At 37.7% G+C, this 14,943-nt stretch overlaps 1 protein-coding gene across 1 annotated transcript; it reads right to left on the bottom strand.

Annotated features, from left to right (window-relative positions):
* Positions 1–798: 798 nt before the first annotated feature.
* LOC146556678 (nectin-4-like) lies at positions 799–12,026 on the bottom strand. Its single transcript, XM_085250370.1, has 7 exons — positions 11,861–12,026; positions 10,237–10,578; positions 9,817–10,119; positions 8,381–8,474; positions 3,962–4,116; positions 3,502–3,598; positions 799–2,642 (listed from the first exon to the last, which is right to left on the bottom strand). Exons 1-7 carry the CDS (start codon positions 11,934–11,936, stop codon positions 2,627–2,629), a joined length of 1,083 nt encoding a protein of 360 aa, XP_085106496.1. The 5' UTR covers positions 11,937–12,026; the 3' UTR covers positions 799–2,626.
* Between the last annotated feature and the right edge of the window lie 2,917 nt (positions 12,027–14,943).

Here is a 14,943-nt window from a genome sequence, read left to right as displayed (position 1 = left end):
AAAAAACTTTGGACAGAAAGGCCCACAAACAAACAGCACCTGAAAGCCGCTGCAGTAAAGGCCTGGCAGGGCATTAAAAAAATTGGAAACTCAGGTTGTGATGTCCATGAGTTAAAGGCTTCAAGCTGTCATTGCCAGCAAAGGGTTTTCAACCAAGTATTAGTAATGAACATTTCATTTTCAGTTATTTAATTTGTCCAATTACTTTTTAGCCCCTGAAATGAAGGAATAAAATGCTTTAGTTCCTCACATTTTATGCAATCTTTCTGTTCAACCCACTGAATTAAAACTGAAAGTCTGCAATTTCAATGCATCTGAGGTGTGTTATTTAACATTCATTATGTGTTAATGTACAGAACCAAATTAAAAAACAAACAAACCTGTGCCTCTGTCCAGATATTTATGGACGTAATTGTACTACACACCATGATGAAATATGACAAGTTTTCAACTAACAGATCTTTGGAAATCACCTTATCGTTGCAAAAAAAGAAGAAAAAAAGAATGAGAAAAACATTTTAAAAACGTATATGTATGCAGGTTTATTTAACTTTTAAGACAAATAAAAAAACAAATCAATTTACAATGCAGACCAAAGACCATGTTTTAGTTATTTAATCTTTTACGCAAAGCTGCCACATTTGAGACACCAGAGTATGTTATACTATCACTACCATATACCAAAGTGGTTCTCAGAAATTTTCTGCTATGCCCCGTCTTACAAAGTTGATCCCAGGAAGTCATTAACAATCAGTAAGGTGCAAGTCCTGTAGTTAAAGGGCAACATTAACACATAACCAGACTGTTGGCTGTTTATTGACATTCACAAAAGTAACAAGTAACAAACAAAGAATCAAAAAAAAATATCAGTTTATTTTAATTTCACCTCAGTTTGTCCCCAGGTAATCCATGCTTTTATAACAGTGTCTTTGTGAAGCCACCAGTAAGTAATACCTCATAATTTTAATGTGTAAAGATATGATGCCAAAGGGAAGAGATTTTTACTGGGTTTCACTTTTTTGACAGGTTTTAAAGAGCCAAATGTGCCTTGGCTGTTTTGTTGCATGCTAAATTCAGGCTTCAGGATAGGTTAAGGCTTTTCATATAGCTGTGATGGCTAAGGTTGTGGAAAGGTCAAATGTAACAAATAACCATTAGTGTAAAAATAAAAACAATGCTGTCTACACTTCAGTAACAAGAGAAAAATAGCTCAAGGTGTACAGTTAAAATACATATACAAGTGCATCGAATGCTAAGAAGGATTAAGATAGCTAAATATGTTTTAGTAAAAAATATGGAGGTACAAAAAATACTTACTTCTAAATACTTATTTACTTACAAAATCTAAACACTGATTTAGCAACAATGACTTGATTGGTCAGATACTGGTCAAAAGTCATGCTCCTCAGAAAAAAAATTTGGTATCTCTATCATTCACTGCAGTAAAAGTTCGTACCTAAAACAGATGTGCAAAAGTTCCACTAGGAAATCAACAGGTCTGTGAAAACAACATGAAATAAGGGAAACAAAACCTTTCCTTTCTAGCTAAACTCTCCCGGAAAATGTTCAGACTTAATGTTTCTTATAGATGGTTAAATGAAAAAATTTAAGCAGGATAAGACCTTTGATTTTAATTCAGTGTGCCCCAGAGCAGCTGTGGCTACAATGTAGCTTGCCATCACCAGTGTGTGAATGTGTGAATGACTGAATGTAGTGTAAAGCACTTTGGGGTCCTTAGGCATTAAGTAAAGCGCTATACAAATACAAGCCATTTACCATTTAATTTAAAAAAAAACCAAAACCCTAAAATAATAAATCTGGCAAAATGGAGGATCTTTTATCTGTATAAAAAAGTCCCTGATGAGTGATTGAGATTCCTTTTTTTTTTTTAAATAAAAAGGACAAAGGCAGGGCTGCATAGTTATAAAATTATATACTAATGATACTGGTTGAAATTACAGAGCAAGTGTTTGCACCCTCAGCTTTGGTTGCTCAGTTGTAATTATACACCAGACAGACAGATTACTGCATTCAAGGTGTTGTCTGGTGTGAGTGTTTGTACTGTCTGCGAGCTGTTTTGAACCCAATGTCTGCGTGGGCTTTCGTGGTGTACTGCTGATGAACAGGCTGTGTGTCTAAACTTGTGCTGGTACTGTACATTTTAAACCTAAAAATATACAATTAACATTGTTACCCTTCATGAAGGGTAGTAATAATAAGTAGATGGGGAAAAACAAAAACAGCTGTAACCACATTAATATAACTGCTATCAACAGCCAACTGCAGATGAAAGCACTTCAAACTGTTGGTGGAAACAGTATGGATCCCAAATACTGCTTAAGTTGTTCATGACAACAGGAACAGGCAGTAAAAGCCACATCCAAAATGCTGTGGCAGTGGGAGTGACATGCAAGGAGAGTGGGAGTCAGTTACCAATGTTTTGCGTGTATTTATGCAATTACTGCAATTTTAAAGTAAGACAAAAACATTTATAAACCTGAATCACAAAATAAAAGGGATTCGCGGGTAGGAAATGTTACCAAATACCTCCATCTATTCATCTGTATGTTTACCAGTTGACTGTGGAATGACACGTTGGTGGAGGCATCGGTCCAGATGTTGTCCCTTATTTGCTCCCACAGCTGTTAGAGGAAGCCGGGGCAGAACACTAATTTAAAATTGCATTTAATTTCAACTGAACATGAAGAGACTTTCAGTTTATCTGCTAATGAATGTTTAATATTATAAAACTATTATAATTATAAACGTTTAATATCCTAGACAATAGTAATGGAAAAATTATTATTTTAACTTCTCAGCTGCTTTAAATTGTTTCCTCAAGAAAAGCATATTTAATAAAATGCCTTTTGCATAACTAAAACTATAAATATACCTCAGATAATAGAGTTTTACATTAAATTCAAGTAAAACTAATCACAACCAAGGCAAGAGAGACTCAACTCCCAATAATAATGTCATTTATATAGATCATCAACTAATAAACTACCTGTGGTATTGCAACATACTTTTTTAATAAAACGAATTATGAAATATGTTGCTTTAAGAAGTACTCAGCCCTTGATAATGCTGCAAACAGCTAGTTTGCAATGTGTCTTTCAATAGCAGCTTAGTTACAGCCTATTGTGGTATGTGGGCCATGTGTAAGCACATTGTGTGGGCCAGATCTGGGCCATACCAAGTTTGCTATGTGGGACACTTCTGTAAAAGCTTCTGAGGAAATTATCCAATTTGAGACCCTCAAAACGGATGTTTGATTTTGAATTGTGCAAAAAAATAAAAGAAAAAAAGAAAGAAAGACATTTATATTGTTTTCCAGCCCCTTGAATTAAACCTGAGTCTGGACTGTACCTGCATTTGATTTTTTACCCTTTTCTACTTACCAAAGATTACTAGACCCAGTTGTCCATTATGTCCATATACTGTTATATCAGAATGACTACATATTATACCACATATTAGCTATGTTATTGTTCAAAGTACCTTTTAAAACGTCCAGATTTATAAAAGTACCATGCTGCAGCCCCAACATTCAGGGAAAGCAAAACAAGAAATAATGCCCAGGCAACACGGCTTGTTCCTGCAGGGGCACAAGAAGAAACAATATCATGGGAAAGAAATTAAATATTGTTCTTTCTCACTTCCTTAACATTTAGTTTTATATTTCACATTCAAAACTTCCTTGTATTTTCAAGTTTTAACGTACAAAAATAAATTAGATGAACTTGATATGACCCTGAAAAAAGCTTTCACAAGCTAGGACACGCTCTGAGATTCTGTCAGTGAGGCAGAATAACATGTATTAATAACATGTGTTGCACTGGGTGAAGCATCCGACAACCATTCATCAACATGCAACATGACACAACATCCACAAAAGCTCAGATCTAAAAAACAGAAACAAAAGATAGATTTGAACAAACTGTAAAAGCTAAGACTTCACCTGATGTCACATGCACATAGAGCTGACCGTGTTTACTTCCATATGCGTTAGATGCTTCACACTGATAGAGTCCATTTAGATCAGACGTCAGGCTGAGCAGTTGTAGGTTTGCACCGTCTACTTTGACAGCAGACTCCAGCAAAGACTGGCCAGATCTAGAAAAACACGAATGAGACTCAACATGAAATGTACAGAGAGAGCAGAAAACTGTTGTACCAAAAGTCGAATACATTTCAGTTATAAGCTCTTTGTTATAGATCGTTACTTGCTCACACTAAGATTTTGTATAAAAAAAATAAGAGTAAATGGCACTTTTCATGTTAATTTCTGCTTTTTTGAAGAAAATCTTGTGTGAGTAAGGTTTCATGCCACTGTATTTTGTGCATATCAGCAGAGCCCTGCTAAATCTGTTCAAACTACATCAGTCTACACATTTGTCTTCAATGATTGATGATTCAATGATTTGGGAGCATTGATTGAAGCATTCAATGTAATGCAGCTAAACAACATCAATTTCAGATATTAGATAATAAAAGATTCAGTTTCACCACATCTGATTCTCATTTATCTCGCCTGATTAACACTAGCAGAATGAGCTTGCTCTCTCAAGTATTGAAAAAAAATATAGCCACTTAAGATTAAAAAAATATAACTTGAAAATATTTAAAGCACTGCATTGGCCAGGGATTCCTCACATTTATTGGATCATCAGTGAACTACAGAGAGAGAAGCCAAAGATCGCTGAGTGACACTGGTGCGGTTTAATATGAAAAGAGTTTATAAGTATGTGAAAAAAAATCATGTTATTTGTAATTCCACTTTTGTTTTATGAACATAGTGAATTTCTTACCTACAATTACATTTAAAAATGTCCCAACTTTAAGTATGAACATCATACATCACGAAAACAGCTTTCCCTGAAGACCAGGCATTTCTATAGTTCAGAAGCACCTGATAAAATTATTTGTTTAGTTGCTATTTTTTGGAAAGCATCATCCATATATCGACCGACACATCACCTATGGGTATGTGTATAAAAGTATAGTAAAAATGCAAGGCAGGGTGTCTGTACTGCTGTGATTGGCTGAAAAGCCAAGAAGACAAATGAATCATCAATGCTCACAGCTGATCTTCTTGAGAGCCTCTTTACCATCTGCCTTTCTACATCTAGTAGCAATAAAGGGCATGCTGAAGCAGTTTTCATTACTTTTGAAGAGTCTACCTAACAGATGCAGCAGGTAAATGTAATGCTTTAAGCATTTTGTGTTGCTGTGTTTATGTTTTGTTTTTAATGCAATTTTTGACTGTTTTGCTTTTCCATTACTTTAAGTGGGAACACAGAAGCTGGGAACAATTCTTGCCTTTGTCACTGGAGCTAATACTCTTCCACCAGTTAGCTTCTCTCCACAACTTACCATTTAGTTTTTTTTTACCAACACCAATCCAGGAACCATGTGTAAACTACCTCATGAATCCTCATATCATGAACAAATTAAATGGTCTTGGGTTGCTTGGCTGCTATTACTTCAACAAAGAATTCTACACCCAACCCTAACATGAGATAATCATCTGTTGAATAAGATTTTTTTTTCTTTTTTTTTTAAAATTAGGCGACTTTATGAATTTTACACTCTAGTTGTTGAAAACTTTTAGCAAGGTAACACGGTCGCAGTCTTGTTACCTTTGTTGCCCAACACCAATATAGCCCTGGTTTTGAATCCAAAAACTTGGACTTATAAAGATCTAACTAAACACAAAAACCTTTTAACTATTTGGAAGCAATATCTAAAAACAGTAAAAGGCTAATGTGTGTGTGTGTTAGTCCCCATAGGGAAATTGCTCCTCTGCATTTAACCCATTCACCCAGTGAAGCAGTGGGCAGCCACCAATGCAGCGCCCGGGGAGCAGTGTGTAGGGACGGTACCTTGCTCAGGGGTACCTCAGGGTAACCGTTCAGTGGAGTCGAACCCCCGACATTCCAATCATGGGGCCACCACTCCACCTACTGAACTATCCCTGCCTTAATGTAATTGTCTGGACATTGTAACAACAATTAAATAGAGCTCTTATGCAAAATTCTAGTTTATCCTCACATTTAGACTTTATGTGTTTAAAATCTCACTGGTTTGGTATAACCTTTGTATGCTTAGGTGAAGTGTGTGTGTGTGTGTGTGTGTGTGTGTGTGTGTGTGTGTGTGTGTGTGTGTGTCAGTATGACGTCGTAAGGAAAACTGCTTAGCTAGGTGCAATGATGTTTCATTATGTTATTTGCTAACTGTTTTGCTCAGAAGGATGAATCTCAGAGCCAGCGCCAGGGGCTTCCTGGGAAAAGATAGTGGGAGTAGCTTTTAGGTCTTCATCCACAGGCCGTGGGACCTAAAGATACAGAGAGTTGTGTGTGGAGGGGTAAAAGAGAAGCATCCGAAGGGCAGAGCAGGCATGACTGTGAACTGTGATGTTTGATGTGTGTGTTGGCTCTCCTGCCCAGAAATAAATAGCTCTTTCCGTGTTGCAGACTTTATTCCACTTTATTCCATTTTGCAAAATTCCACAACAATACTGACTCACTGTTGGTATATGTATTAAATAGCAATATTTAAGTCCATCTAATTTTCTTTGGACACATGGGCAGCATCTCTGTATTCCCATTCACACATGGAAAATCCAACATCCAATTAGAGTCATCATGTATGTGCTCTAGCGGTCAAGACAATGGCATTACTGAAGACACCAGTGTTACAGTATTAACCTGAAGTGACCTCCCTATAACTTCAAAGTAGTTCAGAGTTAAACCATCTAAAAGTTACATTATCAACCACATTATATATGTACTATACACAAATGAACTGGGTTTATATAGTTTATACAACGATATCAATTAAAGAGGAAAGTGAGGCCACATAGGCAATTTATGGAAAAGCAGCACACTTGATGGTCTCTCAAATGTAATCCCTGTTCATACAAATAAAGGTGGATCAGTTACACGTATAACTGAAAGTCTTATCTTTTCTCTGGCTATTGGCTAAAAGATCAGAAAAATAAAATCTCAATAGCCGAATCTTGATAGCATCTGCAAGAGCTTGCCAAAAAAAACAGTACCTAAAATACTGGTATGAATGACGTTAATGTCAAAAGGTGATGTCGCTATCAATAAATCATCTCCTTGGGTTCCCCTCCAGTTGCTCTTCAGTTTCTGGGATAACACCAATGGGATAGAAGTATGCATGCAAAATAGCTGCAGGTTCAGGTAACTGTCTGTTCTTTTTTTTTCCTTTTTTTAAAATTTTCTTTATTTTTTGCTCAGACACATGAAAAATTAGAGGGAACATTGATCGTGGGACAGAAATAAAGTGAGTAAAAAAACTACCTAAATGCATTTAGAATATATTTAGAACTATAAATTAAATTATCTTAGCAATTATTGGTTTTTTTAATGTCATAATTCCAACCCTCCTCCTTTATCCAGGCTTGGTACCGGTGTTCTGACAAACCATTCTATTTTGGCAAAACGTCCTACTGTAAGTAGTTTATGCACATTTCTCCTGTGACAGAGTAATTCCAGCACAAATATAAGTAGGTATGACAGTTTGCCACTTAACTTTGCCCATCAGAGTATGCTTGTAGCTCATATTCATAAAGCCAGGATGGTTTGCACTTAATTTTACCCTTTAAGTATGCTTGTAGGTCACATTCACAAAGGTAGCATGGTTTGGCACGTAATTTTGCCCATCAGTCGCTAAGTTGGCAACACTGTTCATAAGGACAAAGACATGAGCTCACCGGTCCTCTGGCCAGGTCAGCTAACAATAACACAACTTTCCATGGTACCTTATCATTAAGAATCAGAAACTTTATTGTCATTGTCATGAGAACAACGAAATTAAGAATGGTCCCCGATCATTGCATCATCCCTAGCAATATCAAAATATAAATAAAACAATAAAATTCAATAAATAAAATAAGAAAAGAATGACCTCATAAACTTTTTAAAACAGCACCAGTTCTTTACTTTCTAAAAGGATTGCATTAATAGAAAAATGGCTCCTTTCTCTGTCATATGCGTGGGCATACATTTTCTAAATCCATGTTATGGATGTTATTTTCTTAACAAACTGAACATGAGGAACATTATGCTTCTGAGAGAAAGTGAGGTGGAGGATTTTTTTAGGGTATTAAATCACTGAGCAATTAAGTTTAACTGGCTGACCTTTTGATCAGATCGCAGATTATGTGCTTAAAGTACTCACACTGAGCTTTCATCTGATATCATAGTCTGCAGTTTATTTTGCAAAATTCACTGCCAGCACTACAAAAAGAGTTTTTACCCACATGTGTACATGTGCCTCTAAATATAAGTCTCTTTCTCTCTCAGCATTTAAATGAATATTTCAACCGAAACCATTACTAAAACTGCTTTACCTGATCCAGGTGAATTTTGCATTTGGGTTAGCTTCTGTCACACACTCAAACGAATCCTCTGAAATTGCTGAAATTTTCACTTCTGTAGGAGAAACTGCAAAAATCAAAGAAAAAAAAAACAAAAAAAAACTGTAAACCCCAAACTAAGGAAATACTAATCATGTCAAAATAATGTTTCATAAATGTTTGAACCCTGTCACGTCAGGCAAAACCACAAATCTTGGTTTTCATTCAGTTTCAAAGATTAATCCTTTCAAACACAGTCAAAGGTGTCACCGGCTCACGTACAGTCACTTTATACTAAAAACAACATATTAGGTTTCTTGATCTTTTGGGGAATTCCACCAGAAACAGAACACCACAGTTATATAACATCACTAAAAAAAAAAGAGCACACAATACTTCAAACAGCCTCATTTAATTTTACTTATAGTTTGACATATAAATTGCTTGTTTGATAATGCCCATGTTTATATTATATATATATATATATAATGTTCTTCCTCTACCCCCCTGCAATTTTTGCACAAGTCGAGGAGCGTGTCAGGTTACATTTCACTGTTTTATACTTGTATAACTATGCATGTGACAAATAAAGAACCTTGAACCTAGGGGAACTGCACAGATTTTCTCACTGGAAAGAGAATGATGCTAATTGAACTCATCATCTAGCTTGAGAAGACAGCTTTTACTTAGTGACATGGTGTTTTGTCATGCAGGAACCAGTAGGACATAACCTCAGGCCACAAACTCTGCAGGACAGGCTGAATATCTGAAATAGTAGTTTATTGGTACTGAGAGGTGAAGGTCTGCAGAGAGAGCAACTAAAATTACGGAACAACTGACAAAAAGTGACATACATTATATTAATAATGTATCTAATAAGAATGCATGTATAGAACCACATTGCACACAAATATTCCAGTATTGTAGTACCAGTCACTGAGGAAACAGACTTGTGTCTGGACTCAAAGTCAATAGTTTCATCTCACTGGAATAACTACTGTGGTATGACTTCACTGTATTTTTTTGGTTACATGATTTCATCTTTTGCAATAGTGGTGTAACAACACCCTTTATACGAGTCTAAATGTCGCAACTTAGTCTGTCTGGTTTTTGAGGAAATCTCTCCGTCTGCTGTGACAACCTAAATTTAAGAGACTTAACACAGAGGCAAAGTCATGCCAGCAGGGATAAGGTTGCAACTGCAAATGCAACCCCCCCCCCCCCCCCCGCTAAAACCTTCTCCTGAACAAAGACAGAAATATGAGAACGTTTATGTCTGTTTTTGTATAAAACAGGCTGAGATTGATCCTGGGTGTGTTGGTGTACTTTATTAATGATTTCATTAAACTGTTAAAATTCTTAAATGAACAGTGATCAAAAAAAAAAAAGAAGAGGAAAAATAATAAACTCCATGAACAGCTGATACTCACAGTAGACCTGTATGGTGAAGGCCAGGGTTTCTTCTGCAGACAGGGAGTCACCACTGATAACACACTGGATCTGGTGACCATTAATCTCTCTCGTAGGAACACCAAACAGAGAGCTGACTGTGGTAGTCGTACCGTTGTCATACTGGGTGGAGTTTGTTGTTGTCCTCACTTTGTCTCCCAAAGCACCAGTGAGCCACCTCACCTCTGCAGGAGGCTTCGATCCAGCAGCCGTGCAGGTAGCAAATAAAACCTCTTCTGTGCCCAAAGTGGGAAGATTGTCCATCACACTTGTGAAAGGAGGCACTAGGAGAGGTACAGCACACAAATAAGTTGACATGTAAGCATGACAGTAAAAGTAACTCTATCTACATCGGTTATACAAACACCTAGAATATCTTAAAACACATTTCATTTGTATACCGAGCAGGTTTAGAGGAATCTCAATCTTCTGATTTCCACTTGGAAACAGGGTGAAGATGCACGTGTAGCTGCCTTCATCCTTCAGGGCAACATTGGATAACTGGAGAGTTCCATTATTGTTGTTAAAATTCCCGACATATTTAAATCGATCATCACGTCCATTGACAAACTGTAGTCCATTTCTGGGTTGGATAGTAATAAAATTGTCATTATGAGGGTTTTTTCTAGTCTTCCTTTGCCAGGTAATCTGTGTCAGGTCATCATTGGTGTCAATGACATGACACGGTAAGATGGCCGTACCTCCTTGAACCGCTGTCACACTTCCACCAAGCACCTTTAGAGCTGTAAAGAGCATGAAACACTAAGATCAAACCTCAGCTTAAAGATAAGAGACAAGAGAGGAGATGCTTTACACAGATTTAAAGTTACAGCTAAAGCAGTTAATTAAAAGTAGTCTAACATAAATGTAAATGCTGTAATTTGATTATTTTAATAAACCATATAACTTGGATGGATTCGATGCTGGCGTGACCACAGTGCACGTCTGATTTACACAGATTTAAAATTACAGCTCCAAGTCCATCTAGGATAAATTGTTCAAAACCCAAGCAAAAACTCTCAGAGCATAGTGTCTGATTTGGTTATTTGGCCTGTACAGAACCATTTGGAGCCATGGGTGTGGCTTCCTGGTTTTTACCTAAAATGGGACACTCAGCTACAATGCGTCCAGGCTTCATACAATAAAAACACATTTTTCCAAGTTCAATATAGAAGAACTAGAAACGTTGGTACGGCCACTTCCTTTAGCATCAGGATGAGATATTTGTCACTAGTGCGGACTTAATGGGTGTCAGGGTATTTCATACATTATTCCAAATCAAGCACCATGGTGACAACTCAAAACAGTCACTTTATTCAGTCTTGCAAAGTTGCCTGCCTCCAACAGCTCTTTTGTCTTGTACTAGCAAACAAAAGGAACAAAAGAAAAAACACTAGCAAAACAGTTTTAGTAACTGTAGGCCACAAAGCACAATATAATTACAATACAACAAACCACAGTACAGTAAAGACAATTAAAACTCAAAATACCATTTACCACACAAAATGTGACCGACATAAACACAACTGCACAATTACAAAACTCAGACAAATCAAAGTAAAAATAACCTGTTGGGTAATCGTTGGGTAATTGCTCCAAAATACACTCTGAAAATCTAAAGCATACGCAAGAATCCATGTGCTACCAACTACTACTGACTTGTTTTGCCTTATTAATCTAAAACCTTCCAGGTTCCTACCTATCTGTAAAGTCTGGCTTCAACTGAATTTATTCAGCTGAAGACAAACTTGTCTTATATAATCAGCATTCGCCGAAAAAATGTGAACAAAATATAAAAGTTTTTGAACTTTTCACTTTTTACTTTATAAAAAGCGTTACTGCTGTTTCGGTTTAAATTTAACTTTGTCATACCTGGTTTTTCATTTCTAGTCTGTTTTCCCTTCACTCACGTTATCTAGTCCCACATTTTTCGCTGTTAGATTTTTACAGCCTTCAGTTGTAACATCTGCCAGATTATCTCCCTTCAGCTGCAGCCTATCGAAGTATGGAAAACAAACTACGTACCGTCAGCTTCTCTGGCAAATAGAAGCGCAGATATTAGCAACAAACGACAAGTTATCAGGGGAAAATAGCGTTGCATGACTTCTCGCTGTAATTGCCAATGAAAAAACAGAAAAATCCACTCGCTCTGCTTACTGCGGTCAAGTGAGCCCTCACTTACGAAGTCACAGTCAAGCTAGCCGCCCCGCCAGCCGCACCTAAAATGTGGTTGCACTACTCTTACGCATATTACGGTACAGGTGCCGACTGGCTTAGAAACGAAGTGTTTTCTGTCCTGACACTATTTTACTTCACAATCCACTCCCAGTTTTGGTTTATCTCCACTTTCCCCCCTGTGATCCACAGCCCAAATTACTGTATGATTCAGAGAAAATTAACAATAAAATTTGCCCAATTTACTCTACTGTACTCTTAATATTCTCATCTTTGAGCTCAGATTACAGGAAAACTGTAAGAGGTGACACAGATATTTCACTGGATTCTGACTCTGGGTGACCCCCACTCTTCACACTGTCATCCACAGCAAAAATTACTGTACGGTTTTTGAGAAAATTGATAGTAAAATCTTCCCATTTTGCTTTACTGTACTCTACATATTGACATCTTTGAGCTCAGATTACAGGAAAACTATAAGAGGTGACACAGATATCTCACTGGATTATGACTCTGGGTGACCCCCACTCTGCACCCTGTGATCCACAGCCAAATATACTGTACGGTTTCTGAGATTGCTGTGTTGACAGAGTATGATAAAGGCTAAGAAAATATACTGCCTAAAATAATATCAAATTTATACAACAAATTACAAAATTGCCACATCTGCTGTTATTGCCATGTGTTAGAGCATTATTTAGTCATAGAAAATACATATCATTGTAATATCATCAGTAAAAGAAATACTCCCACTATGTAAGACATGTTTTTAAATTCAGTTAATAAATATTGTATCAAGTCCATACAGATGTTTAAAGACATAATGCAAAGCATGTTTGTTTCTTATTGCTTACAAATGTGTTTGCCTTTAACATAATTTACATTTCATTTATACATTTTCACAGACGAAACAATAAAAGAGGTTTCCTGAACTGTTCTTCATGGCCCAAATTTTGAATCCTTTTGAGGGTGATGCATTATCCAAGAAAGTGGGAAATTTGTTCATTGATCTCTGACCCTAGCTGACTATGACGCCTCCTAATTCTGCTTCCAGCCTTGCTGATTAATTTGTTCTTCCTTTTGGCATCCCTGTCACTGATGCTGTCACCAGTTGTACACAGCATCTCTGTTTGTCCACCAGTCTAATCTGTAATTCAGGTGAACCCAGAATTACATGTATCTTAAGATAAGATAAGATAAGATAAGATAAGATAAGATAAGATAAGATAAGATAAGATAAGATAAGATAAGATAAGATAAGATAAGATAAGATAAGATAAGATAGAACTTTATTAATCCCTCGGGTGGGTTCCTCTGGGAAATTCGACTTCCAAAAAAAGCACAGCAACGACCGAAGTTACAGTTACAGAATTGTTATATATATATATATACACACAAACACACACATATATAAATACAGAGACAAATATAAATAAAATATACAAAGGGGATAAATAGAATAAATAGGAATAAAAAATAAAAATACAAGTGAATTGCACATTTCAAGTATTGAGTCTATTGCACTGTTGACTATTTACAAAAAGTATTGCACAAGGTATTGCACAGTGAGGTGAAGAGGCACTACAGCTTAGTTGTTCCCCCCTCCTTTGTCCTCCTGTTTCCCCTCCCTCTCCCCTCCAGAGAGGAGTTAAACAGTTTGATGGCGTGTGGGACAAAGGAGTTTTTAAGTCTGTTAGTTCTTGTCTTGGGGAGAAGCAACCTGTCACTGAACAGACTCTTCTGATTGTTTATGGCCGTGTGCAGAGGATGCCCAGCATTGTTCATAATGTCCATCAGTTTCTTTAATGTCCTTTTCTCTGCCACTGTCACCAGAGTGTCCAGCTTCATGCCGACCACAGAGCTAGCCCTCCTGATCAGTTTCTCCAGCCTGGATGAGTCCTTCTTTGCTGTGCTGCTCCCCCAGCACACCACAGCATAGAAAAGTACTCCAGCAACCACTGACTGGTAAAACATCCTCAGGAGCTTCCTGCAGATGTTAAAAGACCTCAGCCTCCTGAGGAAGTACAGTCGGCTTTGGGCTTTTTTATACAGGTGCTCTGTGTTGCATGACCAGTCCAGTTTATTGTCCACCCACAGCCCGAGGTACTTGTACTTGTTGACCACCTCCACCTCCTCCCCCTCTATCTGAACCGGCAGTGGACCTTCTCTGGACCTCCCGAAGTCCACAACCAGTTCCTTAGTCTTTGAGGTGTTGAGTTGCAGGTGGTTTGTGTGACTCCATGCGACAAAGTTCCTCACCAGACTTCTGTACTCCTCTTCTTGATCATCCCAGATACACCCCATGATGGCCGTGTCATCTGCAAACTTCTGAATATGGCATAATTCAGAGTTGTAGCAGAAGTCAGAGGTGTACAGGGTGAAGAGAAGAGGGGACAGCACAGTTCCCTGTGGTGCTCCTGTGCTGCTGACCACAGTGTCAGACGTGATGTCCTTCAGCCTGACGTACTGTGGTCTGTCGGTGAGGTAGTTGGAGATCCAAGCCACCAGGCAGGGGTCCACCTCCATCCTGTTCAGTTTTTCCTGAAGCATACAGGGCCGGATGGTATTAAAGGCACTGGAAAAGTCAAGAAACAGGATCCTGACCGTGCCTTTTCCCCCATCCAGGTGTGAGTGGGCTCTGTGTAGGAGGTACAGGATGGCATCCTCCACTCCGACACCCGCCTTGTATGCAAACTGTAGTGGGTCCTGGGCATGTTGTACCTGTGGTCGGAGGAGGTTGAGGTGGAAAATTAGTATTTGGTCAATAACAAAAATACAACTCAATACTTTGTAACATAACCTTTGTTGGCAATAACAGAGCTCAAACGTTTACTATAGGTCTTTACCAGGTTTGCACACACAGTAGCTGGTATTTTGATCAATCCTTCCTGCAGATCTTCTCGAGAGCAGTGATGTTTTGGGGCTGTCGCCGA

Source organism: Mchenga conophoros, linkage group LG16 (assembly GCF_057382185.1).
Source record: "Mchenga conophoros isolate Kocher_MC1m ecotype Shallow Benthic linkage group LG16, M_conophoros_male_GT1.1, whole genome shotgun sequence".
Lineage (NCBI taxonomy): Eukaryota > Metazoa > Chordata > Actinopteri > Cichliformes > Cichlidae > Mchenga > Mchenga conophoros.
Note: the sequence above shows the minus strand (reverse complement) of the source record. Positions and strands in the feature narration are given on the sequence as shown.